Source organism: Cryptosporidium muris, genomic scaffold (genome assembly GCF_000006515.1).
Source record: "Cryptosporidium muris RN66 scf_1106632353989 genomic scaffold, whole genome shotgun sequence".
NCBI lineage: Eukaryota > Apicomplexa > Conoidasida > Eucoccidiorida > Cryptosporidiidae > Cryptosporidium > Cryptosporidium muris.
In genome coordinates this window covers 78,058-103,091 of record NW_002196579.1, presented here as the reverse complement: position 1 = coordinate 103,091, position 25,034 = coordinate 78,058, and the positions used below count along the sequence as shown (strand labels likewise).

The 25,034-nt window shown below is 28.9% G+C and overlaps 10 protein-coding genes across 10 annotated transcripts, besides 10 other annotated features; 7 read left to right on the top strand and 3 right to left on the bottom strand.

The window, feature by feature from the left end:
- Positions 1-10: 10 nt before the first annotated feature.
- Positions 11-2,653, bottom strand: CMU_028880 (HEAT repeat family protein; the record flags this gene model as incomplete). The annotated part of the gene is made up of 1 exon (XM_002142127.1): positions 11-2,653. One exon carries the CDS (start codon positions 2,651-2,653, stop codon positions 11-13), a length of 2,643 nt encoding a protein of 880 aa, XP_002142163.1.
- Positions 2,654-3,116: 463 nt separating this feature from the next.
- Positions 3,117-8,156, bottom strand: CMU_028870 (uncharacterized protein; the record flags this gene model as incomplete). Its single annotated transcript, XM_002142126.1, has 1 exon — positions 3,117-8,156. One exon carries the CDS (start codon positions 8,154-8,156, stop codon positions 3,117-3,119), a length of 5,040 nt encoding a protein of 1,679 aa, XP_002142162.1.
- Positions 4,055-4,080: a sequence feature (AT_rich).
- Positions 5,065-5,085: a sequence feature (AT_rich).
- Positions 8,157-8,803: 647 nt separating the features above from the next.
- Positions 8,804-8,827: a sequence feature (AT_rich).
- A 525-nt stretch (positions 8,828-9,352) lies between these two features.
- Positions 9,353-9,394: a sequence feature (AT_rich).
- Positions 9,395-9,973: 579 nt separating this feature from the next.
- Positions 9,974-10,006: a sequence feature (AT_rich).
- A 332-nt stretch (positions 10,007-10,338) lies between these two features.
- CMU_028860 (EF hand family protein) lies at positions 10,339-11,322 on the top strand (the record flags this gene model as incomplete). Its single annotated transcript, XM_002142125.1, has 1 exon — positions 10,339-11,322. One exon carries the CDS (start codon positions 10,339-10,341, stop codon positions 11,320-11,322), a length of 984 nt encoding a protein of 327 aa, XP_002142161.1.
- Positions 11,323-12,073: 751 nt separating this feature from the next.
- On the top strand, positions 12,074-13,189 carry CMU_028850 (uncharacterized protein; the record flags this gene model as incomplete). The annotated part of the gene is made up of 1 exon (XM_002142124.1): positions 12,074-13,189. One exon carries the CDS (start codon positions 12,074-12,076, stop codon positions 13,187-13,189), a length of 1,116 nt encoding a protein of 371 aa, XP_002142160.1.
- Positions 13,190-14,244: 1,055 nt separating this feature from the next.
- Positions 14,245-15,744, bottom strand: CMU_028840 (uncharacterized protein; the record flags this gene model as incomplete). Its single annotated transcript, XM_002142123.1, has 1 exon — positions 14,245-15,744. One exon carries the CDS (start codon positions 15,742-15,744, stop codon positions 14,245-14,247), a length of 1,500 nt encoding a protein of 499 aa, XP_002142159.1.
- Positions 15,745-16,490: 746 nt separating this feature from the next.
- CMU_028830 (Rab2 GTPase protein, putative) lies at positions 16,491-17,348 on the top strand (the record flags this gene model as incomplete). Its single annotated transcript, XM_002142122.1, has 4 exons — positions 16,491-16,542; positions 16,601-16,739; positions 16,818-17,172; positions 17,250-17,348. 4 exons carry the CDS (start codon positions 16,491-16,493, stop codon positions 17,346-17,348), a joined length of 645 nt encoding a protein of 214 aa, XP_002142158.1.
- Positions 16,509-16,532: a sequence feature (AT_rich).
- A 159-nt stretch (positions 17,349-17,507) lies between the features above and the next one.
- CMU_028820 (uncharacterized protein) lies at positions 17,508-18,629 on the top strand (the record flags this gene model as incomplete). Its single annotated transcript, XM_002142121.1, has 1 exon — positions 17,508-18,629. The coding sequence occupies one exon, from the start codon at positions 17,508-17,510 to the stop codon at positions 18,627-18,629; it is 1,122 nt and encodes a 373-aa protein (XP_002142157.1).
- Positions 18,630-19,015: 386 nt separating this feature from the next.
- On the top strand, positions 19,016-20,826 carry CMU_028810 (pyruvate kinase, putative; the record flags this gene model as incomplete). Its single annotated transcript, XM_002142120.1, has 1 exon — positions 19,016-20,826. One exon carries the CDS (start codon positions 19,016-19,018, stop codon positions 20,591-20,593), a length of 1,578 nt encoding a protein of 525 aa, XP_002142156.1. The 3' UTR covers positions 20,594-20,826.
- A 260-nt stretch (positions 20,827-21,086) lies between these two features.
- Positions 21,087-21,145: a sequence feature (AT_rich).
- Positions 21,146-21,407: 262 nt separating this feature from the next.
- Positions 21,408-21,447: a sequence feature (AT_rich).
- A 625-nt stretch (positions 21,448-22,072) lies between these two features.
- CMU_028800 (uncharacterized protein) lies at positions 22,073-23,650 on the top strand (the record flags this gene model as incomplete). The annotated part of the gene is made up of 1 exon (XM_002142119.1): positions 22,073-23,650. One exon carries the CDS (start codon positions 22,073-22,075, stop codon positions 23,648-23,650), a length of 1,578 nt encoding a protein of 525 aa, XP_002142155.1.
- Positions 22,634-22,673: a sequence feature (AT_rich).
- Positions 23,131-23,161: a sequence feature (AT_rich).
- Positions 23,651-23,906: 256 nt separating the features above from the next.
- On the top strand, positions 23,907-24,740 carry CMU_028790 (uncharacterized protein; the record flags this gene model as incomplete). The annotated part of the gene is made up of 1 exon (XM_002142118.1): positions 23,907-24,740. One exon carries the CDS (start codon positions 23,907-23,909, stop codon positions 24,738-24,740), a length of 834 nt encoding a protein of 277 aa, XP_002142154.1.
- Positions 24,741-25,034: the final 294 nt, after the last annotated feature.

Sequence of the window (25,034 nt, the reverse complement as noted above, 5' to 3'; positions counted from 1 at the left end):
ATTTTAAGTTTTAAACTTTAAGTCTTATTAGGGCCTCAGAACAATACTTCCTAACATCTAGGTCCATATCATTTAGTTTTGCATTCTGTAAAATATCCACTAGGTCTTTGGAATTGTATAATTTGATCATGGATTCTAGTACTTGTATAGACTTTATCCTCACATTTGCAACGGGATCATTGGAGTATTTGTCAATTACAATTGATGTAATGTCATTGTATAATTCAACATCATTTTCATCTAATAAGCAGTTGGTTTGATTATCATTAGAAGAGATATGATTATAGTTGAGTTTGTAAGATAGAACCAAATTAGTTGAAGAAATAAGTGGAATATGCTTGTACAATCTGCTCATTGTTAGTGCTGTCTGTTTATCACTTTGATCACTATCAGAATTACTATAATATTCGATTTCATAATCTTGATCCATATCGTTAGTTGGTAGTACTGTAAATATTAATTTTGCAAGTATATGTATAACTGTTTGTAATTCACTTAATGACTTAATTGATATGCCCGTAAGAATAGAATTTAATGAAAATAATCCAATACAACGTAGAGAGTATACCTTCTCATTTTGTATCATCGGTTGGAGTATGTAAGGCCATAAAGTACTTTTAAACCACTCTTTTCCAAGCCAAAATGTTAATAGAGGTATTGTAAATATAGATGTTAATTGTCTAATAATACTCGTGTTATCTGTAACACCCTTGTATATCATATCAAGCAAATAGTTCGGTGTACCACCATACAAATTAAAAAATAGTTCTTCTTCTGATGACTTTTTCGATTTGTCACTAACTAAATTTGACAGTATCTGCATATCTAAACAATCTCCATTCCACAAATCTTCTTTGTATATTTCAACTAATATACGGTAGAATATTAGTGTCAATAATAGTATGCAACAATAGCGAACTCTCCAGAATGAGTCAGACATTATAATGCCAACATAAGGTATCAATATTTTTTCTAATATTACATCTATATTAGATATATATGGTATACCATTACATAATGACAGTATTACACTTTGTCTGACTTGAGTATCATGATCATTAATCAATTCAGATAATACTAGTGAAAATACATTCAATAACATCTTATCTCTGGAATTTATATCACTATTTTCTATATTATTAGTACTCTGGCTAAATAAATAATCAGTGCTAAGTGTCTTCTCTTCTAGGCCGGTAACTTGAATAATATAAGTTAATAATCTTGTAAACATCATTCTCATTGATGGAGCTGGATCATTTATGATCTTGTTATTATTGATTAAGGGTACCAAAATTTCAAATAACAGAAAATCACTAATTAACTTATCTATATTGTTCTTTATAGTATTTTTATCAATACTGATGGCTCTGCCAATTGACTCCATAATGCTCTTCATTGTACTAGTTCGAACTTCTCCCTCCATATCCATAATTAAACTCGTTATAATTGGTAGTAAATAATTCCTCATTTTTTTAATATCCTTCTCAACATTATTCGTGCTATCAATTATATTACTAGTGGTATATTCTTCATCGTCAGTTTTCCTATTGTTTGGACTTATATTTTCCAAATTCTGAATACTATTCATATGATTCTTGTTTAAATTGCTATTGTGTACATGTAATAGTATATTTACTACCTTAATTAATGGTGTAGAAACTACACTTCTAACTCTCCAGTTAGGATCATTACTCAAATTCACAATAAATGGCCATAAATCTTCAATATAACTACTAATTTTACATTCAGAAAGGTGCAAAGTCCCATTATAAATCCAATCAAGGAAGGAGAATATGGAATCCATAGATAAAAGACGAACACATTCTTGTTCGTCACTGCAAAATGACTTAAGCATAGGGAAAAAGATTTTATCAGCCAGTTCCTGCTTCTTTGATATATATATTTCATTTAATAATAGAGGAAATACTTTACATACATATTTTCGAAGCATTGGTGCATGGGATGTACTAAAATTTACATATATATCCAATACATGAATAATATCCAAATTACATAGATCACGTTGTTTCAAAATAATTGGTGTAATGTAGCATGCCATTACTTTATAATTCAAAATATCTGAGTCCGAAATTCCTATATAGAAGTTTAACAAATCCTTGCTCACTTCAAATATTACAGAATGTGAATTTTCCTTATCACTACTTGATAGTTCTGTTCCAAGTATTATTGTAATACTCTCAAGTAGATAAGTGATTGAATTAATAGCTTCCATTCTAACTAAAATATCATCACCTTCAACTATATCTTGTAAAATTGGAAATATTTCCATTACATCATTTATAGTACTAATTCTCGGTATTTGCTTATTCCTATTATTGTAGTGTATAATTCTCTTGCCTATTTTTGAGCACAGTTTGGCCAAGTGAATTAGTACATCATTGCTCTTTTCACATTCAAATAATTCCTTTATGATTGGTAAATATTTCATAGTGATTTCTTTTGTAGAAGCTTGCTCAATCACTTTCTCATACAAGCTTTCTAAACCAAAAATCCTCTCATTGAAATCACCACTTTTCATAGACTCAAGTGATGTGTAAATCAGTGACTCGGTGCCAGTTAATGTGCAAAGAACATGTTTCTCTACACTCAAACTATTCAATAATTTGGAATTCATGGAATTATCGTCAGTCATCTTCTGATGCTCTTTACTCAATAACTAAGTTCCAAAAAAACTCGTCTAATATGTACAAAAATACTCCATCAATTTATATTAATATAATTCCCATATTACCCAAAGTCAACTATATAGTAAGATTTGAATCTTCTAAGACTTTATTTCCATTATTATTGCAAAAATTCCCGGGCGGTTTATTCTGAAGAATGATTAGTGGGGCTTTTCTGATTTTCAGTAATTGCATATTATCCCGCCTGTGATATACATTTAGCACTTACCAGTTATTTAAATTGTCTTACAATTTAGCAATGTAATAAAATCCTTTATTTACAATACACCTGAAATTTCATTGTTCAGTGATTAATTCATACATGAAGTTGTAGGTATTTCCTCGTAAATATATTTCATTATTTTTTTAGTAGGATTGTCTTAACTTCATCTTATTTATTTTTTATATGGAATTAGCTTTTAAGTAGCTAAATTATGTCCAATAAGAAACTACTCCATCTCTAGATGCGGTTATTAGACCGTATTGATTATAAAAAGAACCATCTAATATACTAATAGATGTTACTAAATCTTTGTGACCAGCCAATACTTTTGGCAAGCCTAGATCTTCAATTTGGTCAAATTTCTTTACTATGCAGTTATATGAAATAAGTTGTCCATCATAATTACTATTTATATACTGGAAAATATTTCCAAGAGAATCACCAAGTAAATAAGAATACGAATTATTTTCTGTAGCAATAGGCCCAACTTGACATGTATGATATTGATTGTAGTAATTGTATTGAGGTTGTTCATTTAGAGTAGTGCATACATTATTAAAATTTAGGCTAATATTGTCTTGATAGCATATCATTCCACCTTTCCTAATATAGTTTGTTATACAATATAGACAATCGCAGTATTGATCAAAGTGGTCCTTTTTAATATTTATATAAGAATGCAGTTGAGAAAAGGTTGTAGCATATACATCAATGTATTTGTTCATTTGATTATATTGCTGGAATTTTATAAAATGATCACTATCTTTAGGATAATTGCTGATAACTTCACCACTAACCCAATCAAACAGTATTAAAGTATTATTATCAAGTGATAGTAATATTCTTGTGAGATTATGACATATACTTCCATTTGATATACCATTAATTCTAATATCTTTAGTATCCAAATTTATACCAATGATTTTCCATACTTTTAAATTTCTGATATATTGGATATCAAAGATAATAATGAAATTTTCACTAGTACCAACGCATATCCATTTATTGTTAATGCAATCCGTACATATATTGGTTACATATCCCAATTCAGGTGGAATAGTGGTTAAAATATTTTTTTTTATTGTTCGGAAATCATTTAAAGAGACTTGTCCATTACTATAGACTGTTGCAAATTCATTATCTAAGGAATTTAATTTTTTTAATAAAATAATACTTGGATGTTGTATATTTTTTGAATTATACTTTGTAAATGGAAATTCATAAGTATGTGGCTTATCACTTATAAAAATTTGCAGTAATTTGCCCTTATTTGTTCCAATAACTACGCCAAAATTATTGCTTTGGGATACCATTCCAGTGCAGTATGACCAGTTTAGTATTTCTAATTGATTTGCAATATTACTTCCATTAGGTATTCTATATACATATTGATCATTTTTATTTACATTCTTCCATGAATATTCATTATGGACATATTTATGAAGATATAAGCAGCTTTTATTCATGTTGCTACAAGACCATAAGTAAATTTCACTATTTCTGTATGATATATCAGTATATATATCAAACCCATTGCAGTATATATTATTACCATTTCTTTTAACTGATTTCTCATGTATGTATATTGATCCTTTATAATTACCTCTGATTTTAAAATAGGAATAATTTTCTCTTTCAGTATTGTTTAGCCGGGGTTCTGGGATTGTTGTCAAATTTCCAACACTCGGAAGTTTATCTAAGCAAAATTTAAGAATATATTTACTTCTTAGTCTCTTCTTTGATTCTGATTGCAGAGTAGAAATATCTTTAAACAAGTTATCTAAATTTAGTGTCCACTTACTCTCATAGCTATAAGCATATAGTAACAGCAATGAGTAATATAAGGTTACAAATGATGCAATGTTGTTTAACCACTTTTTTGAATTGTATTTTGTATTCTCATTAAATAAATCCACGTTTGAGTTTATAGGAAGTATATTACTCATGAAAATTGCCCTTTTTTTGTAATTAAGAATCAAATACTTCTTATCCGAATCTTTTAATATATTGTATTTTGTATTTCCAGTGTTGCAGCTGTTAGGTTGGAGATTATTTTGTCTTAACAAGGATACTTTTGATTTATTTTTTCTGGTATTCTTTAAGTAACTATGGAAAATATTAATTATTGTATATTTATCTTTGATCATTCTATCAACCAAAATTTTATTTAAATATTTTGCAAGATTAGTATCAAACTTTGAGAAGAAAAGACATATAATAGTCCAATCTTTCATTATGATTGATGAATCAATAATAAACAAAGATAGTTTATTGAATGATTCATAAAGTTGATAATATATATATAATTTCCAAATTTTAAAATTAGTCAATATCTCAGATGCTGTAGATATCATCATCTCAAAAGATATAATAGGATTATTTACTGTTTGTGTTTCCATAGCTTCTAGAAAGGTAGTTTCAAGAATTTTATATATACATTCAATTGAAGTTATATTTACAGACAAGTCATCATCTCCAAGGCACTTTTCTAAGCAAAATTTACCATATGGTAGAAATAAGGAAATGTCCACATACATAATAATATCAGTAATAATTTGACAATATCCATTGCGAATCTCTGAAATGGGAGAATTCAATTGTGCTATAATGTATGGAAAGATGTCCGTAACAATTAAGTTAGTATCTTGGACTACATAATAGTAATGTATCAGTAGAGTAAAGATAACCGACCCATTCTTTATTGGTTGGTATTCTTGTAAGGGATCTAATTTATTTGTTTTATTTAATACCATTATTAAAAGTGGATTACAATTAGAAGTTAAAATAAATTTTATCCATGTATCTAATATTACCTTATCATTGACTATTTTATACACTTTAGAAAGCACTTTAATAGTAGAGTATAAAACATTATAACTTAAATTATCTTTGTTTAAAATACCATATTGCAACAAATCTATAACATTATTAATAAGTACATTATTCAATATATCACATAAATCTTTGTCATTTAAGTAATTGTCAATGTTTATATGTTTATTGACCCAATTTAAAGTTTCAGTCTTCACTGTAGAATCAAAGCTATCCAACTTTAGAAATAGACCAATAATTGGTAATATTCTGTTTATAAGTACTTCCCTTAATCCGGTCTCACCTAGCATTAAGTATAGTATATCCAGTATATTTAGAGTATGCAAATATATACTTTGAATAATATCTTGATCAACAAGCAGATCTTCATCTGAATTGCAAAATTCAATTTCAGGTTCAACAATTTGCATTAGACAATTAAAAATAATTTCTAAATATAACTGAATTGCTAGATTTTCATCAGATACACTTTTGACATCATTAATTAGAAAATTTAAATTTCTGCTAGTATCTACAACTTTTTTATTATTTGGTTTAACTTTAAATAATATCGAAGATAGATAATCTTCAATATCTTTCATTTTGTGTATATCTTCTGATTTACTTAATCTCCTTTGGGTTTGTAAATCCTGTTCTATTGCACCATCTACAATTCTAATGTCAAAATCTTCATCTTCTAGCCAATATCTGAGAATTAATTGAAAGTATGAAAATAGACAACATGTATCAAACTGAAAAATTGAGTGACTTATAGAGCTAGCCTCACTATTTTCATTTTCTCTATATTGGTTGTAATTATAAAGCTGCTCAACAAAAGTATTTATATGTTCATGGTTTATTTGCTTATATTCTATCAAAATAATGGTTAAAATAATATCATTTATTAGTTCGTAATCTATTTTAGTATGCAGTGTATCTTTGATAATATCAAATGACCAATTATTTATGCAACTTATCTCTATCTTTGGTAGGTATCTTTGATTTATTTTTGAGCTATAATTGTCTACATTTTCAGATAATATCTTGACTTCATTAAAAAGAATCGCTTCTAATAAAGAGGGTAGCATTGAACACAATAATAAGATTTGTATCCAAGGATTTGAAAATAAACTATGACTTAGTATTAGTGATAAAGGGTAAAAAAAAAGTGGAAAGGCATTTGGAAATATCTTTTTCTTCACTTCTTGATCAAAATTATATATTACATACTTGTAGTGATCATTAAATACTTCTCTTTTCATTCCACATGTATCAAGAAATATTTCATATATATTTGGACGTCTTTTCGGAGTAATTTCAATAATATTTGCAAAGTAATTCTTCAGTTCATCAGTTACTTCTGTTTCAAATTTCCCAGTACTATTTTCATCTTTGTGCCTTTTTAAAATTTGCTTCAGGTTTAAATTTAAGTTTCCATTGTTCATTATTTCAATTATAGTACATCCAAGAGAAAATATGTCCATTTTCTGCAATAATAAAGTTTCATCAGACAAACTTTTGTTACAATTATCTTCTGTATATTCATATTGGTATAAATTCTCATAGATCAATATTTTCCTTTTCATATTATCCCTATCAATAAACCTTTCTGGGGCTAAATAACACTTAGAAGAGTTCTCCTTTTCAAAAAATATTGTCCATAGTCTTAAATCATCTCTATCAATGTAAATTGGTTTCCAAGGACATAAATCAGTTATTGTTGTAAATAATATATGTGATATAAGAAAATTTTCACATTTAATATCACCATGAAATATACCACAGCTATGTAGTTGTAATATAGAAATAATTGCTTGGAATGAAATCCATTTTAAGACAATTTCTTGCCGAATATCTGACATTCCCAACTGACTAAACCAGTCTTCTACTGTACAACTCGATGACAAACGATTAATATATAAAAAGTTTTCACCGATTTCTACATTGTCATATGGCAATACATTTGGATACATATGAGTTGAAAAAGTAAATTTACATTCCTCAATTGCCTCTTTAAGCTCATATAAAATTTTACAGGACTTCTCAGTATTACCAATAAATTTTTTATCATATTTTCGCTGTGTGATTAATCTCTTTATACCATTAAAACTAGGTATATACTTTGCCTCATCATAAATCTCATTGTCGGTCATCCATGGTAAATGTTCACTTTTATTTAAAGAAGTTTGTAACTCCTGCTTATCAAAAGATCCTGAGTTTGATATAATCTTCCTTCTATCTAAATTTTCTTGCTTTGATATATTTCGAAAGAAACGATAGAACTTGGGTTTTTCTATAGTTGGATATTCAATAATAAAGTTGTAGGAAATTCTACTTCTTCCTAAGAACTCTCTATAGTTCTGCAACCATCCATATTCTATTAATAAGCTTTCATATTCAGCCTCATCGTCCAAAGATGAATATATCGAGTTACCCATTAAAGATAACTTAAATCCTACTAAACTCTAAAGATTGAGGTATAGAGTGTCACATATCATCCAAGGACTTATGGATTTGGTTCTTATGAACTTATAAATGGCGGATCAATATTTCTGTAGCGGCCCAGTAGAAAATCGCATTAAATCATGGCTCTCAAGTACATCATTTTGGACTATTTTTTTAACAGAAATGACCAAATAGCACAAACTTTTTAATACCTAGATCTTTTCACTATAATATTCTCGGGTCATTAAGATTCCACAACGATCTATATTAAATACTCAAAGTAACCCTGCTTTATCTCTAGAATAAAGTAATCCTGTAGCTATTGTAAATGCATTATTTGGGTATATTCAGTTGTAAGACTCTGACTTAGATATATTCGTAATTTAATACTAACTAGTTATAATCTAACTAAAGGAGACACAGTCTGTTATAATAAGGATGCAAGTATACTGGCTCAACAAGTATTTACAGATATTAACAGCTAAAAAGCATTACTTAGATAATTGAGATTTCCAATAAATGAGAAGAAGTTGTATCTTAACTTAAATTATATACATCTACTATATATATTTACTTTAATGCAGTAAAAAATAATGTGACCTTTAGCTGGGAAACAGTTTTAAGTTAGAAATACTTGAAGATTTTAAAATTTTATTATAATAAAGCAGCTAATGTATAGTTGATCGAATACATGTATTTGTTATTTCAATAATTGCTAGGTAATATTAAACACTGACAAGATTTTTTTGTAGACTACTTATTAGAGTAAACTTACAGGATTAATACTTCTCTTACGTTTACGTAAAAATTTAGTTAGTTTAAAAAATATTCAGTATACAAGATTGTTATTTGACTAAAATTCACAAGATATACTTGTCAGTATGTCTTTAAGAATACTTTCAAGCTCGAGTATTTCCATATAAACTAGCTATACGTTTGTTTAGTGTATAGATTATTCATTTACTTATGCAGTGCAAAGTTTACGAGGAAACACTCAACAATTACTGAAAGATATTAATTGAATACTTCATCTAGCTAAAAAGGTGTTTAGTTGTATTTAGTAAAATATAAATCAAAACATTTGATTTAAATTATTAATCTTCAAATTTATCAGTAAAATTATTTTGTATTGCCACTAACTGCGAAGATTACTGCAATATTTATTACTTATATCAATATTCCAAAGCTCTTATTATTTTATTTTAATATTTCTTCTTAAATATAAATATATGATTTTCGTATTAAATAAATACTTTGTTGAGGTAGTATAAAATTAAACATTCTAAATCTATGCTTTCCCTATTTCCAAATACAATGTCAATTTACTATAATAAACTTTTTTAAGGATAGGGAACTACTGAATTTTAAATATATTATCTGAAAAAGTACTTTTATAATTTAGTAATATATGAGTGAGTTTCACCATTTGCAAAAGCTTGTACTCAAAATTCTTATCTCTATTGTTTCAATCCTTTTGATAGTTTCGTAAATCACATATTCAATATATCAAAGTAGTTATTTTGATTCTAATTGTATATAATTCTTTATTATAAAAAAACGAGATTCCCAATATATTACCTTTAATTGCGTCCTTTTGCTTTCTGTAAAAAAATACTTGCAGCCTGAGTATATTTAATATTCACTTTAAATATTACATTGTTATTATTATGCTGTTAATTACTTTACTATCAATAATCAAGTTAGTACTTAATACTAATTGATCACCTATTTAAATTCATGTTCTTAAAGAGTATATTTCCTCAATAAAATTCAGTACTTTGAGAACAATAATCACATGAATAGATATTTGTTTTAAAAAAAAATTATATTTGTATATATAATTCTAGTGTGCAACTTTGTAACTTACCTTGCAAAATATAAATGATAGTACATATTATTTGTAATTAGTAAGGTGATCCCAAAGAATCAGTTACTCAAGAAATAAATTGCAAGATAACATCTATATATAAGTTTCAATTCAGCCACTTGTTAAAAGAGCAATTGAATTCATTTGTGTTATATTATTTTTATTGATTGGAAATATATGAGGTTTGCATCTTCAAAACACAAAATATTTTAAGTGTATCTCCAAGATCATCCGTATTTGTGGGTTCAGCCACTTTTTTTCCTTTTTTTTTCTTTAGTTAAAAAAAGTTCCATTCTATTCTATTAGAAATGAATCCGAATTTAAAAAAAGATTTATCTCTTGTTGGACTATTAAGATTAATAGAAATATGTTGCAGTTTTGAGGAGGAGTTGGACAAACTTAGGGTTAAGCTAATTCAGTCACCAAGCTTCGACTTTGTAAGTTCTTATCTTGCAATAACAGTAGCATATGGAGAAATAAATATGATCAATTTTATTTCCTTCATGAAGTCACATGATAAGCATATCTTACCACTAGAAATAGAATACTTTTTCAGACGTGTAGACTTGAACAGTGATGGTATTATAGATTTGAAAGAATGGTATAACTTTTTATGTCCACTTGCCCACTTTTGGATAGCAGACAAGAATAGTTACACACCTTTTTCTGATGATATACCATACCTTGTTGCTAAAGATGAAAAATTAATTTTTCATATATGCAAACGATTTATCGATTATCAGTTGGTTCTTGATACTCCCAGAAGACAGTTATTAAACGATCCAGACTTTGTAGTTAAAGAATTATTTGACAAATTAGATATACAAAATAAATCATTTTTTACTTTGGATGATCTTTCAGAGGTAATAAATTCCAAAATTAAACCGAATCCTTTACTTCTATTAAGGATATTAGACAAAAATAAGGATGGGAAAGTCCAGTATATTGAGTTTATGGACTTCCTGCTTCCAAATTGTGACTCCGATCATAGTGACAGATATCTATCTAATATTAGGATATATGAAAAAGAGATTTCTTTAGATGAAATTTCAAAAAATAATCAATCTTTTTTTGAAGTTGATGATAATTTTATATCAAATAGCTCATCTAGAAATCACCTTCATATATCGAATTATAAAGAGTCATATACAACAGATAAATTTACTCCGACATTTGTATATACGGATTTCTATAGTATTCCAAAAAAACCAAAGCCCACAAAGGTTCCTGATTGTTTCCCAGATATGATCAAGACTAACAGATTCTGTAGATACTTTCCTTCATATTACTAAAGAAAATCTCAACATTGTAATCTTTTGGCTTATATTCAGTAATACTAAATCTTGTTTCCAATTTTGAACTACAAATTTAATGAGCTTTCAATATAAGTAAAGAGCTATTGTAGCGATTAGCAAAAAATCCCCCTTACATATAATACCGGTATGTACTGTATTACCAATCATTATTAAGTTAATTTCTATAGATTAGATAAGCTAAAATTGTCTCCAAATATTTTATATTTACTATATAACCTTATATTGTAAAGAAATGATAAGTTTACTATTAAATTATGAATTTGTATTTAGTCATATTTAAAGAACAATGCTATTTACAGTTGTTATATTATATAATTTGTAGATTGAGTTTAGTAATTAATCACTTAGGCCCCATTGCATAATGCAATATGATCTAACTATCTGAATTCTTTGCAAGATTTAATAATAATTATTTTACAAGTGTCTACAGATAGATAAAGTCACTGGCAAATTTTGATACTAGTCAAATTCAAGAGACATATATAGATGAATACAATAATTTCATGTTTTTTCTGCAATGCCATGTTAATGATAGGGAAAGTACTGATGTAAACTATTAAATATTTGGGGAATAAACTAGAAATAGGAGTGATGTTCTATTCTTGACTATTCAATTTTAAATACATATGACCCGCCTAAATGTCAGTTTTCAAAAATAATATTACAAGAAGCAAAACTTGAGAATAACTTAGCTTTGAAGGAGTCCATATATAGAATTTAAGCTAAAATGGAGATTCAATATTGCTGTAAATGTAAGCAATCAAAGGCTAGTATTAAAGGTAGAGATTTAATGTGTAGACAGTGCTTTATAAATTTTGTAGAAAATAATTTTCGTACAGAGATGAGACTTGGAGTTATTGAACCTCTTAAGAAGTTACATAAAAACTCCAATATAAGAAAACCACCAAGTACTGAACTTTATTTTGCAGTCGGATTTGGGTATACTTCCCAAACGTTACTTAGCCTGTTAACTGTAACGCCTAATAGTGGAAAGAGACCTGATTACAATATCAAATCACTTATACATGTTGATACATCCTGCTTTTTAGATTTAAAATGTATCAGATATGTAAATTATTTGGAAAAATTTGTTGAGAAATATTTTGAAGAAAGCAAAAGGCCGGAAGTTGTAGTAATTCCATTTGGTCTGAGCATAGCAAAATATTTGACTGAAGTAACTCCTTCAAATTATTCAAGTATTGAGGAGTGTAGACAGAAAATTATGATGTCAATGAAGTTTTTGTTGGATAAAAATACAGATAATATTGGTATATTAATGAAATCAATTATTTTTAGTGATATTCGTGACTATATAATTGAGGAAAAAAGAACAGAGAGCAAAGAATGTAACACTGGGAAATATTTAGTATTAGCCTCTACTATGGATTCAATGGCAACTGAAGCTTTACATTATATGAGTCTTGCCTCAGGTGACCATTCTAAAAGTATTTTTCGTCAATTGGACACTAGATGGTCAGGAAAACAGGAAATAATAATCCTGAGACCTTTAAGAAATTTAAGAATAAGGGAAGTAATCATTTATTGGCACTTTAATCCAAAGAAATTGGTAAGTGTCCATAATATGGGAGTACAAATTTCAATGAAAAGGGGACAATTAGAAAGGGAAATGCTTAATTTTATGTCATCTCAGTCTTCAAAGGTCTACAATATATCGAATATATTTGCAAGGTTAGCTAAGGATCTGGATATGCAGAATGAATATAGCACTAATTACTGCAAGATTTGTGGTTTATATTTACAAAGTAGTCAAATTCTCTGCACTGTTTGTGACTATATCATTTCAAATAATCCTTCAATAAAGTTTCTTAATGAAACCACTTAGGAGCTGTTTCTCTTCCTTTTTATTACTCAAAAGGTATCTTTGTAATTAGTTTGTGAATAAGTCGCTTTATAGGGGCTCAATGCAACAGATAAAGTCTTCTATACAAGCATGAGTATTGAAAATGGCTGCGTACATACACGCGCCTATATTGTATAATTTCAAGATCAAGCTATTTCTAACTTATTTCTTTTAAATAGTACTATTGAGACCCCATGAAAAGTTCTCTAAGTGACTTTATCCGTATATTATTGTATGGAACAAATGTAGCAGAAATAATTATCACAATATTTATAGTAATCTCATCACCTTTCAGTACCTACTTATGGATATTTGGAAACGGATCACACATGATTTATACATTATATGCGAATAGTATTGTTAGCGAAGGAAGATGTATTACTGATAATACCATGGATTATAGGTTATGCAGTGAGATGCTTCAGATTTATAACTATGGATATGTCTCATTCAGTTCTAAATTGCCCTACATACCATTTATAAAATTCCCTAGCTTTCTCGAATCATCTTTTAATTCATTCTCATCAATTTATACACATATTCATTCACTATTTATTGGATCATTCGTTTTACTATGTTTATTAATAGGATACATAATTTTTTTGATGATTGGAACTTTGTTATTAATAGTTAGAGATCGAACTAATTATAACTCAAGAAAAATATTCTTTTTTTGTATATGTCTACATTCTTTGGCTTTAATATGTCTCACTTCTGCTGTATTATATTGGGGAATTACACCTATTATTTGGCTTAAAACATCTACTTTAACAGATAATCCAGATATTATAATAACAAGAAGAATATATTATTGTTGGGGTTACTATTCTATTATTACTATAAATATTATTTCATCAATAGAATTATTAATTATGGTAGATGATTTCCCCTCAAAATCTGATTATGAAATCATCACTTAAACTTATAAATATGTAGGATTTATTTGTGCCGGATATTATACAATATAAATGTCTATATGTTACATAATGGTGAAGGTGGAAACCAGCTATAAATTGAAGCTATATATTACTTCAAAATTATTTATACACGGATCCTAATATATCTCTTATTTTATGAATACGTTCAATTGAGTTTATGTGATCAAAAGGTACATCACCACTCTTTCTATGAATTAGCCATTCATTAAGAAGCTTCAACATTGTAGGGCATGATGACCTTATAGTATGTAATGCTTTTAAGCGTTCATCTAGATCAGATCTCCTATATTTATTGTGATAAATTTGGTATGCATGCTTGAGTTCACTTGAAAGAACAAGTTGACTACTAATTTTATCAATACCAACACGGTAGAATAACCTAGTTGAACTTGTATCTGGGGACGTAGTTTTCAGACAAAATGACAACATATCTAAAGAATTTTCATTAGAATTACTAGCTGGTAACTCTTTAGAATCCCCATGGTTTTTATACAAGTACTTTGTCCAGTGTTCTCCATCTCCTGGCCCAACTTCAGCATTACGGAGTTTAATAAAGCTTGTGGGTATAGTACTACTTATATCATAGAAATTACTATATAAATAACTTAGTGATAAAACAATAACATAGGGTTCTTTCTTCTCTGTTCCGGATTTCTGATTATATGATACATTCAAAACACGCATAGCAACAGTTCTTGCAAGAACTTGTATATAAAGTAAAGAAACTTTGATGTATTCAATAATAAATATACTATCTTGTGTTCTCTTACCTTTCTCTTCAAATGCTTTACATACTAACGATTCCCATTCTATAGGGTTATTAATATTACTAGTAGGTACAGTGTTTATATTTGTGCAGCCTAAAATTTCAATTGGGATGCAGCTTAAAAGTTCCGAAATTGCCTTTCTATTAACTACAATCTCATTCAAGGTATTTTGCCATTCTCTCGCTTCAAGTGTCATATTACTAAAGTCTTCATTATCTGTATTTTCTAAAGATATCTTATTATTATTACAGTTCTCACTTTTTAGATATCTCTCTAGATAAGAATATGCTTGAGGGCTTTGACCAATCACAGTTTTGAGACTCTTCCTACTAATAACAGTTCCAAGTATTTCAATAGCTGTATTTGTTTCAAAAAAGTAAATACTTTCAGAGATACCCTTCATACAATCTCTATACTTAAAATATTTGATAAGACTAACTTCTAAAGGAGATATATGGATATCATCATTTATATTCTTTACTTGCTCTAATTGCCTAATTTCTAATAGCTTCTTTACTCTAAGCAAAGCCCTATAGTTTGCCTTTGAAGATTTAATGCATTCCCTTTCTAGTAGGCTTTGCTCTTCCTCTGGTATTGCTGGATATAACTTAACATTATTTGTATTGCACACAGCATACTTCATATCATCAAATGAATTCACAACTATCATTCCTGGCTTTAACAATTTGTTTAGAATCTTCTCATGCTCTTTTTCCAATCCTACTGTTTGATCTTCTAGCTTCAAATCTACAACACGACCAGGAAGATATCGTTGTTTTCTCGTCATTCTCCACCATACCAATTCGTTGTGTGGCAATTCATTTGCAGACATCCTACTTATAAGATCCCAATATATTCTAATTGACAAACATATAAGTATATGTAGGGTTATAGTAGTTATTCAATTGGTAAGCTGTTCAACCATAAAGTACTCTAAAATTAAATATATTTCTTCTATGCTAGTTCTACTCAAAATGGTTTAAGCCGCGTTTCTTAGAAGTACTGAAGTTGCGCCAGAAATATAAAAGTACAAAAGCTAATTATATAGTACTACTTAATAACCAGAACAGCACAGCTACCTTCATGCACAATTTAGGCGCCAAAAAAGTTGGAAGTAAATATTTGCGTGATACAGCTTGATGAGAACTATTTATACTCTTCAACAATGGGGCACCAGTTAGCGGTGTTACTGACACTCAGTAAGCTAGCACTAGGGGATCTTTTTTTTTTTTTTACTATTATATTACTGGAGTAGAGTTACTTAAAGATGATATGTTAGAGACTTCTTGTTATTATTCTATAATCCAGTAAATAGAACCGACATTTTCTTATCTATTTGGTTACTTAATCTGATTGAGGTATCAACTTACTAATTATATGTCCGGCTAAAGGATATTTAAGAAATAAGTTTATTTAACTTATTGCGTAATATATTTAGTTTGAATTGACAACATAGGGTTATTTTCTCTCGAAACAGCATTACTCTCGTCTACGCGAGTATTTTTCCTTATTTTATGGATGAAATAAAAAAAGAGAGCAAATGTTTAATTTAGAAAAGCTTAGTCGTTTATGTTGATGATGATATCTCCATATGACTATTTATTTAAATATATAATAATTGGAGATACAGGTATGTTTTAAATATACTACCTAAACTTCTACCTAAAATTGTGAAATTATTACTGCAGCTGTTGGTAAATCATGTTTGTTATTACAATTTACAGATCACAGGTTTAGGATTGATCATGATCTTACAATTGGTGTTGAATTTGGAGCTAGGGTTGTAAATATCGATTCTAAACAAATAAAGCTGCAAATTTGGGACACGTAAGTTTGACATAAATTTATATTGTGATTTCAATAGTAGAGTTATGAACTCAAGAATGTCACTATATATACTTTTAGAGCTGGTCAAGAATCATTCAGAAGTATAACAAGATCATATTATAGAGGAGCAGCTGGAGCTCTGCTAGTATATGATATCTCTAGAAGAGAGACTTTTAACCACTTAGGAAGATGGCTAAGCGAGGTCAAAAAAAATGCAGCTCCTTATATGACAATTATGTTGATTGGAAACAAGTCCGACTTAGAGAGAAGAGAAGTAACAACAGAAGAAGGGAGTCAGTTTGCTCAACAGAATGGTCTAATATTTTTAGAAACTTCTGCAAAGACTGCCCACAATGTTGAAGAAGCTTTTGTAAAAACAGCTGAAAAGATTTACAAAAATATTTTAGATGGTGTATATGATCTGACAAATGAGGTAAGAAATAAATTTGATAAATGAAATTTAATATCTGATTGAATATGAGTTATATTATTTGCAATGATATTTTTTAGGCCCATGGAATTAAATGTGGTAATTCAAATAATTCTAATTTATACCTTCAAGCAAATGGAGGTCCTAGTAGTTCCAGTGGAACTAGTAACTGTTGTTAATGAGATATTCAGGCAATTAAAGTATCCTCTTAGTCTACCAATACTAGCAGCTTTAAAGCGGGTTTACATCCTATTCTTTAGAGAGAATAATCAGAAGATGATACCAGAGTTTTCTATTAACAAGGCAATTATATAGCAGTTTAGTGTTATACGCAGAATATGCAGGAGCTATTAAGATATGGAAAGATGCTAGTATATAGCAATAATTACTTGATATGGAGTAGTGGAAGTACTTTGAAAGCCTTCTCAATATTAAATAGTGAAGCTTATCAATTTAAGATAAATAGCAAAGACGACACTTTTATTAAGTCAATAGACACTAATCTAGATGGGCTTATTTTGGTTTGTACAGATGATAGGGTAGTATCTTTATTTAATCTTGGAAACTCTGGATTTAGTTTAATTGGGAGCTATGGGCATTCTAAAAGAGTTAGTATAGCCCTATTTAGCTTTTATAATGATGAAATCATAGTTACAGACAAATTTGGGGATATGTATATAATTCCAAAGTGCAAGTTCATTACTATGGAGCAAGAAGTTGCGACAAGGAACAGCGAAGATGATTATTCTGATAATGAAGCTGGTAACCAAGATCGTCTGAATATAATTTGTCCTAAGATGGGTCATCTATCAACAATAACATTTGCTATAAGGAGCTTAGACAATAAGTTATTGTATAGCGGCAACAAATCAGGTAAAGTATGGATTTCTAAACTTCCATATATTCAGATTACAGAAGCAATTTTATGTGGACATAGCGACTCAATATCATCTATATGTGAGGTAAGACTAAACAGTGAAACCTTTATTGTAACAGCATCTGCTGATAAATCCATCAAAATATGGGATATTGAGAAGTGCGAAGATATTGATTCACTTGACTTTGAAGATATCCCTATTTATATTGAATATATCCCATCTTCATGCAATCTTATTGTTCAGCTTCAAAATAGTAAGGAAATTCTAATGATTTCTATAGGTAATGACTCAAATAAAAACAAAAGATGTGTATTTTTTTCAAGGAAATCTATTATTCATATTCATTTAAAGAATATCCCTTTGTATATTTTAGTTATTGACTATACATACATGAGGACAGATTTTGAGTTGTGCATGCAAACATTATCTCTGAAGAATTATTACAGAGACTCAGATATAGTTCATGTACCAGGCCCATGGCTCTGGTATATAGAAGTACTAGGTGAATATCCGAAGTTACCAGTTCCTTTAAATCACTTAGATCAAGCTGAAATTGGAAGCTTCTTTAAGGCGCACACATAGCTGATAAATCAAAATATGAATACTTCTATCAATTTCTTTTTATAGCTCGACTAAGCAATTTTCTAAAAAAATTGAAAACAAGTTGATCTATTTATATGAGATTAGTTTGTTATTAATAAACTTATATATAGGATAGTTAAGATGTTATGAAAAAATTTATCTTATATTAATAGGAGACTTGATAACCCCACTATTATATCTACTGATGCCACACATGGCGCTTATATTGTTGTTTTGAGCGTACTTATACTTAAATGCGAGTATATAAAAATTTCGGGAGCGGTTTATAATGTAAGTTATAACAAATTTAGGTACTTTACTTAAATTAGATATAAAGTTTAATCATAAGTTGTAGATACTTTTTCTCCCCTGTAATAGTTCTAAGGATGTATATACCAAGTCGTCTCAATCGTTTGGCCTCAACTTCAACTGTTATGAGCTGTACTTTGGGAAAGGCAACATGCCTAGGAATGGATAAGATATGTTCTCCTTTATGCGACGAAGATATAACTCAGCGTAAGACTCAGATTGTATGTACAATTGGTCCAAGTAGTTCTGATGTGGAAACTTTAATTGGACTAATAGATAGAGGAATGAGTGTAGCTAGACTAAACTTTTCTCATGGCAACCATGAGAGCCACCACAAAACACTATTGAATATTAGAGAAGCAGCGGCAGCTCGACCTCATAATACAGTGGGAATTATGCTTGATACAAAGGGACCTGAAATTAGGACTGGCATGTTAGAAAATGGTCAACCAATAACTTTAAAAACAGGGCAGATGTTAAAGATTGTAACGAATTACTCATTTGTGGGGAATTCAGAATGCATCTCGTGTAGTTATAACTTGCTTCCGAAAAGTGTGCAGGTAGGAAGTAATATTTTGATTGCAGATGGTTCACTAACAGCTCAAGTAGTTGAGATAGGGGAAGATTATGTCAATACAAAAGTGATGTGTAATGCAACTATTGGAGAAAGGAAGAATATGAATCTACCAGGGTGTAAGGTTAATTTACCCATTTTATCAGAGAAGGATAAACATGATATTGTTGATTTTGCCTTGAAATATGGTCTAGATTTTATTGCTCTTTCTTTTGTGCAAAGTGCAGCTGATGTTCAACTATGTCGTCAAATAATTGCAGAGCATGCTGATTGTTCCACGAATCCAATACCTTTAAAAATTATCTCGAAAATTGAAAATTTAGAAGGTGTAATAAATTTTGACTCTATCTGTGCAGAATCTGATGGGATAATGGTAGCGAGAGGAGACCTAGGAATGGAAATTCCTCCTGAAAAAATATTTGTAGCTCAGAAATGTATGATTACTAAATGTAACATAGCTGGAAAGCCAGTTGTCACTGCAACACAAATGCTAGAAAGTATGATCAAGAATAACAGGCCAACTAGAGCAGAAATGACAGATGTTGCCAATGCAGTACTTGATGGATCTGATTGTGTAATGCTCTCTGGAGAGACTGCCAATGGTGCCTTCCCTCTAGAAGCAGTCAATGTTATGGCAAGGGTTTGTGCTCAAGCTGAGACCTGTATTGATTACTCTGTACTATATCATGCAATTCATGCATCTGTACCTAAACCTGTTGCGGTACCAGAGGCTGTAGCATGCGCAGCAGTGGAATCAGCACATGATTTAAATGCTAAAATTATCATTGTTATTACTGAGACTGGTAATACAGCTCAGTTAATTTCCAAATACAGACCTGAACATACAATTGTAGCTTGTACAGCTAAAGCAGAAGTAGCCAGATCTTTGAAGATAGCAAGAGGAGTTAAGACATACGTTCTTAACTCAATTTTACATAGTGATGGAGTTATTTCTAATGCTCTCTCTTTAGCAAAAGAGCAAGGCCTTATAGAAAGTGGAGAATTTGCAATTGCAGTTCATGGAGTTAAAGAAGGATGCCCCGGTACTTGTAACCTAATGAAAGTTGTAAAGTGTCCTTAACTTGTATTTTATCTTAGAGGGGAATATTGCAAGAGTAGTTTAGAAGATTTTGAGGAATTTGATTAAAGTTTTCTTCAATATTAGATTAACCCAAGTTAATATAGGTATTAGAGATTTATCAGAGAACTAAAATTACTTTTGCTAAAAATACCAATCGATTTGAGATTTTCACTTTCTGAAACTTGAATTATATATTCAAATCTTTAATTCTTGATATTTATACCAAATATTAAATTAATTAATTCTATCCTCTATTCAAATCCTTTAAACTAATAATATAGTGGGGATTCACTATATTAGTGAAAATAAAAGATTCAATGATTTATTACATACTAAAATTAATTTCACTAACATTCTTAAATGTGTAATCAAGATATGGAATTCCTTAATTTTTTAATGAATAATACTTTAAAGGATTTCTTATATTATCTTACATCTACATGTCTTCTTGCAATGATATTTTAAGATCTAACTTTAATAGAACAAGTTACAGTAAATATATAATAATAGTAAATAGAAATTCCTAAAAAAAAAAATAAAATAACTATTAATCTTGAAAATCTAAGGAAATAATGTGGTTATTCTAATAAGCATCCTCAAAATTTAAAACAGGTTTTATATATAAATATCTTAAACTCCCATATTATTCTAGAAGATAAATATACAGTTGTTAACTGATTTTTAAGATGATTTCATTAGGATATATTACTACTATTCTTTTAAAAATTTGCTCTTATTAATAATAGTATCGCAATTAACTAAAATTTATCCATCACGTAGAATTAAGGATTTTTTCAGTATTAGTAAGTGATTCAATATTAAACTTAAATTCATAAATATATTTATATAATATACATTATCTCGGGTTTTAAGGTTTATTAGATTTCTTTTTATTTCGTTACTGTCGATTAGCTTCCACTTAATACTTAAATATCTTAACCTGCTCATTATAATATTATATCTATAAGCTACATCTCTTATTACTTGGCTAATTGTTTCTAATATCCTCAATATATCAAATTTGCTTATAACTCTATTGTATAAGTATTAATAGCATATTGTCAATATTTTAACATCTATATGAACTTCCGAAATCTTCCAAAGATCTAAAAAAGTGCTCTAAGAAAATTGGAAGTATAAATAAGTAATAAAATTACACTATATCACACCATAGGTCATAAATATTACATATACTTTCACTTCATAGACATGATTCGTAAATTTTTATTTTCAGAGTACTCGGTACCATAAACTTCCAACAGATTTTACCGCATACAATCTGCTGACTAAAGGTGAGAAAATAAAGAATTTAAGGAAGTGCAGAAAAAATCAATACTATTATATTAAGTATAAACATATCACTTATACTGTCAACTGATATATATATATATACGTTTATAATCTTGTTAATATTATACTATTAGTAGCTAGTAATGATATAGCTATCAGTTTCACAAAGTGATATCGAAATCTTTTAACATGTCATATATAATTAGATTAATGAAGTCTCAGTTACAATTTATATTTACAATTATTATGGCCATTATAGTCATCTCTTCTTTTGCAAAAAAAGCTGAAGACACGACTACTATTGATATTAATAAGTTAAATAAACATGTGAGACAATTTAATTCAGTTTGTGATATTAAGAAAATGGATATTATTGCTCTTATTACAGTTGGATGTTTAGGATCAATAGCTGTATCTGCAGGAGCTGGAGGTGGAGTTATTTCAATACCTGTATTTCTTGTATTTATGAATATGCCATTCTACCAGGCTATAGCTCTATCAACATCTGTCATTCTAGGAGGATCATTATGCTCAGTCATATTAGATATTGTCAAAAAGAAACCTGAGCTACCAGAATATGTAAATACTCTTAATTACTTTAAATCTGCACTTGATAATAAGTTAGATGTAAATCTTAACAAATTGCCAATAATGGACCTTCCTCTAGTTATCTTCTTATCATCTTTACTATCAGCTGGTACTTTGTTAGGAATATTGATATCTAAGGTCTTAAATTCAATACTATCCTTCTTAATTTTAGAATTTTTATTAATATATGTATTTTATAAAACATGGATAAAATTTTGGAAAATTAGAGAAATGGAGAAAATTACTCAAAGTGAAAATAACATGGAGATAACTCCCTTTCAAAAATTTTCTCAAGAATCAGAGGAAAAATTTAAAATTCTTCTATATATATCAACAATTTCAAAGATAGTTGAAGAATACAATACAAAACATGAATTAAAACAAGAATCTATAATGACTGATTTGACAAATAGAAACTCATCTTACTGGTTTTATATAGGAATTTCTATGAAAACAGAATTTTGGTTAGTATTAATAATCTTATGCATGCTTTCAGTATGGTTTGGTTTACTGGAAAGTGGTTTAATTATAACTAGAAATTCACTTCCTTACTGGATATCATGGGTACTTAATTTTGGTATACTTTTAGTTATACCTATGATCTCAATACCTAAAGATATCTTAATATCAATTTCATCTATTATTAATACTCAAGAGAGAATTTATTATGTAATAAATAAAATAAAATATGCTTTTCATATAAATTCGGATATTAATGAATCTCGACAGTTTACTACCTTGGAATCATATTTGAAAAAGTCAACTATTCAAGATACTAAAAGATTTTTAATGGCATATTTAGAAATTATATATATTGGAATTATTGGAGGTATTACTGGAGCTAGCGGAGGTATCCAATTAACCACAATATTCTATTCTGCACAAATAGATCCAGCATCTATTGCAGCAAATAATTCAGCATGTTTAGTTATTTCATCACTTGTTGGATTTTCAACTTATATTATGGAAAAGCGTGTACCTTTATTTTTAGCACTGCTAGTACTTGCTACGTCCTTTATTTTTACAATGATAGGTAAAAGTATTATTAACTACTTTGTAAAGAAATATAAACTTGTATCCATTGTTGTTGGAATTCTACTTATATTAATTACATTAGCTATTATATATTTGAACTATAACATCGCTATAGCTATTATCAATCAGGTATTGGGCATATAATATAAAAGATAGATACCTTTTACTTAGAAAATTCGAAATTGCTTCTTAAGATAAATATTTCAACAATCTATTAAATTATTTAGTATATCTGTTAGCTATACAAGAAATAAAGTACATATTAAATTACTTTTTACTTTGTTAATACTAGTTATTTAGTAGCAAGTTCATTTATTATTACTGTTGATGCTCGGCTTCGATATTCTCTTAGACATTTCCTTCACCCTTTTTTCATTAGACTATGGTCTTTTTGAATGATATGGATTTACTGCACCTTTTGTTGTTCATACTTGTTTGGAGCAGGCCGAGTTTAATTGGTGTTAGAGCTTCCCTACTATCTTCGTCAGTATATTCAAGCAGCATTAGATCTAATTTAGAAGTTGTTAATCCTTGGACAGTTGGAACATTTATTCGTCTACGATTAGAGAAGTGGTCACCTTTATTTGATAATGATAGTGATGAAGTTATGTTTAAGGATACTTTAAAGTTATGTATTAATAGAGGACTAAGTTTTCCACAACCTATTTTTCATATTAGGATTTTAGAATATGAAAGATCATTTGGACTAATTGGCTTTCTTATTGAATTTCCTAAGAGTGAAGCTACTAGTGGGATTAATAGGGTGAGTATATATAACTTTTTAATGCAGTGTAGAAAAGATAAATTTGAAGGAGAGGCTCATATAGCTTTACCTTCACTGCTAAGAAATGTTGTACAAATGCCAGCTATGATAGAAACTGAAGATAGTGAAAATTACACATTGGTTATGACTTTGACAATAGTGTTTCTCGCTGTAACAACGTCCTTGTCAGTTATTAGTATAGTACTATTTGTCATTTTATCAACTAGAAAGAATACATATATCCACAACTGTTGTAAGAAGGAAAATACAGAAGATGTAAACTTTAAAAAAAATGAGAATGCTCCCTCTATTAGTTCTAAAACTACGAATTTATCAATGTCAAATGACGGTGCATTATCTATAACACTTAGTCCACCAACAACAATAACAGAATTGAGTCCCTCAATGAGTACCCCCACAAATCAGCGCAGTAGCCCTTCTATGAGGAAAGTGATAAATTTTTGCGATTAGGAAGGGTATTCCCAATAATTATTGTAGAGGAGATTGCTTAGCTATGAGATTGAATCTATCAAGATTAGATCTGGTCTTTTACTTTGTATGGCTTTACTGATAAAAGTGCAAAGATGAACTTGTATCGAACTATATATACAATATTATTTTGAATAACTTTCAATATATGTTACAAGTTCACTTTTTTCTTAAAAAGTGTTTTGTAGATATTTATATTTCCATGTGGCTTATTGAAAAATAAAGCTTTCAAAAATCAATAGTTGAGTTAGCTAAATCAATTAGGCCAATTACAAA